We start from the raw sequence: 2,824 nt of genomic DNA on the forward strand, positions 1-2,824 counted from the left end.
CACACAAGTATTTAATACTAATTTTAAACAACTGCAATTCTTTTGGACTTATTTTCCTATTCAGAAACATAACCTAATAAGCTAGAGAATTATTAGAAGAAAATGTTTTATTTGTTAAAAAAAAACAAAAAGAATTACACTCCAAATTTACTTTGTATGTAATATAATATAATATAATATAATTTAATTTAATAGACTAATAATCAAATCCCAATGTAGAGTGTGTGTCCATAAGAAAGTACAATTAAAACTTGTTTAGATTGACAGACACTTTAAAAAATGGCAGGGCTGGGCTTATCTAATACAGTATCCATCACCTGAAATATGTGCCACTTTTGCAATGCAATGAAGCAGGAGCCTTCCAGAGCTAGCAGACCACCGCACCAGCTCAGCTCTCAAGTCTGAACAACACACTTTAACTTACACCCCAACACCATTATTTGACTGCCCCCACACGTGTGTATTTACTTCTTCACATGACTTTTCCATTGGAGCCTACTACTTGCCCTTCCTTACTAGACTTGTTTGTAGGCCTCTTTTTTCTTATTTTTATTCCTTAATTTTGTCCCACTTATCTTTTTTTTTTATTAATTTTTTTTTTTACAAAATTTGAGAAAGAAAAATAAATATCATGTCTAGAGGTTTCAATTCGAATGATCAGATTAGGTCTATGAGGAGGTTGGATTGGGTCAAATTAATTTTGAAAGTTGAGTCATGCTGAATTATTATATCCATGCGAGTCTAAATCTAAATCGGATATCTTTTTGATCTGTTTGGATCGGATCGGGTGCAGTGGTTTGGCACCTCTAATCACACCAATGAAAATTTGAAGTGCTTGAATGCCTAGAAACTAACTTACTTGTATAATGTGAACAATGTCATTTGATTATATGTGGTGGACATTAAGAATTGAGAAAAAATTAAATAAATTGAGTTTCATTGGTTATGTCTAACCTAATACCTATTATGAGGAAATTAAGTTGAAATAGATGATTGCTAATATAGCCTGATTAGTAGTAATACGATAACTAAATCTGAATAGATGAAGTGATCAGACATTAGTTAAAATCCTCCAACGAAACGAGTTGAAGTAGCTTAATTGAAAATACTTGTAAACAACACAAAACATTGAGCATAAAACTTACATATTACCTTTATTAACCTAATTAGAAGAAAAAAAAATTAGAAATTTTAATCTCATTTACATTAACAATCAACTTCAAAAAAACTAAAAGAAGTCAAAGCTTTAAAGAAGGATTAATTAATTAATCTCATCATTAGCAGCGCAAAATAACACACACTCACTTTCCATTAAACCCTAATTCGTGTTCAAATTATCAGTTGATTGAGCTAAGCTTTTTTATTTTTGATTGAGCTAAGCTTAGGCAATAGCTAAATTAAATTAACAAATTAAATGACATAAATAAGTAAGTATATAAAATAAATAAACTAAAAATTTACTAATATTACAAATGAAGATCTAAACTCACTTGATCACTACTGTTGCGCCGTACTTGATTTTGATGACTAGAATTCATCAAACTCATGTTCATATTCATATTCATATTAACATTATTCGTACCACCTTTTAAAGAAGCAGCTGAATTACTATCAATGCTACTACTAAACCCCGGAGAATGATGAGATCCACCGATCAAAGGGTGGTGCAATGGACGGTCACGATGAATTCCACTCGAGGCGTAACTGCTATGATGAAGATGATGGCTGGTTTGATGGAGGGATGAATGCGAATGGACTGCGGAAGGGATTCGCCACACGGCGAGTGGACTTCCGTTTATTGTGGGCGGATGATGCGGTGGTTGGTGGTGGTGGTAGGCGTATCTAGGGTTATTGGTGGTGGTGTTTGTGTTTGAGAGTGACGTAGGGTAGTAAGAGTTGTTAGCGCGATTTGAGTAGCTGTTAGCTAAGCTGTAGAAGTGGTGGTGGTGGTGCGTGGGGTCCACCGTCATCATGGCGGACTGAAGGTGGGCCCGCTTAGCGTGTTGCCGTTCGCGCTTATGAGCATTTTGGTGGCCTCCTAAGGCTTGGGAAGTAGGGAAGTTTCTACAACAATAGTGGCATTCAAATTTTCTACCACTTTCACTACTAGTATTATTGTTGTTGTTGATGTTGTTGGCTTCCTTGTTACTAGTAGAAGTATTGAGAGAGTTTATGTTATTGTTTGTGTCTTTAGAGGTTTCGAGATTGTTGCTGTCTCCGGAGTCGGAATTGTCGGTGGCGGTGGTGGAGGAGGAGGAGAAGTCTATGCCGAAGAGGCGGATACCGGAGGCGGAGGAGGAGGAAAGCTTGGTGGTGCTGGTGGTGGGAGCGGGCCGAATGAAGGGGAGTTGAGAGAAGGAGTCAACGTTCATGAAATCATGAGTTTGATCTAGGGAGCTTGTTGTAGTTGTAGTTGTGGGTGTTGTTGATGTTGCTACTGCGTTTTCCATTATTATAAGGGAATGGATTTATAATGAATAATTTGTTGGTTTTTTAAATTGTTGGGGTTTTAAGGGTTATTATTATTTGGGAAGAGGAAGGTGAAGTTTGAAGTTGTTGAAATAGAGAGGAAAAAAGAGGGGGGGTAGGAAGAGGAGGGTTCAAAGGAAGCAAATGTGAAAGAAAGAGGGAGTAGAGGAGACGATGTATGTATGTGGAGTTAGCGTGGTGGTGCAAGGGAAAGAGGTTAAATGGTGGGGTCTAAGGAAGCTAAGCTAATGGTAAGTTGTATAGTACAGATTGCATGCATGGGGCCTCTTGTCTATAAAATGGGGTTATTTTCATACAATTCATAAGAAAATACTCATATACAATTGAGTTAGTA

At 36.6% G+C, this 2,824-nt stretch overlaps 1 protein-coding gene across 1 annotated transcript; it reads right to left on the reverse strand.

Annotated features, from left to right (window-relative positions):
* Nucleotides 1-1,428: 1,428 nt before the first annotated feature.
* On the reverse strand, nt 1,429-2,609 carry LOC145582291 (zinc finger protein 8-like). Its single transcript, XM_081639289.1, has one exon. It carries the CDS (start codon nt 2,448-2,450, stop codon nt 1,467-1,469), a length of 984 nt encoding a protein of 327 aa, XP_081495415.1. The 5' UTR covers nt 2,451-2,609; the 3' UTR covers nt 1,429-1,466.
* Nucleotides 2,610-2,824: the final 215 nt, after the last annotated feature.

This window comes from Chenopodium album, chromosome 15 (assembly GCF_948465745.1).
Source record: "Chenopodium album chromosome 15, dcCheAlbu1.1, whole genome shotgun sequence".
Taxonomy (NCBI): Eukaryota; Viridiplantae; Streptophyta; class Magnoliopsida; order Caryophyllales; family Amaranthaceae; genus Chenopodium; species Chenopodium album.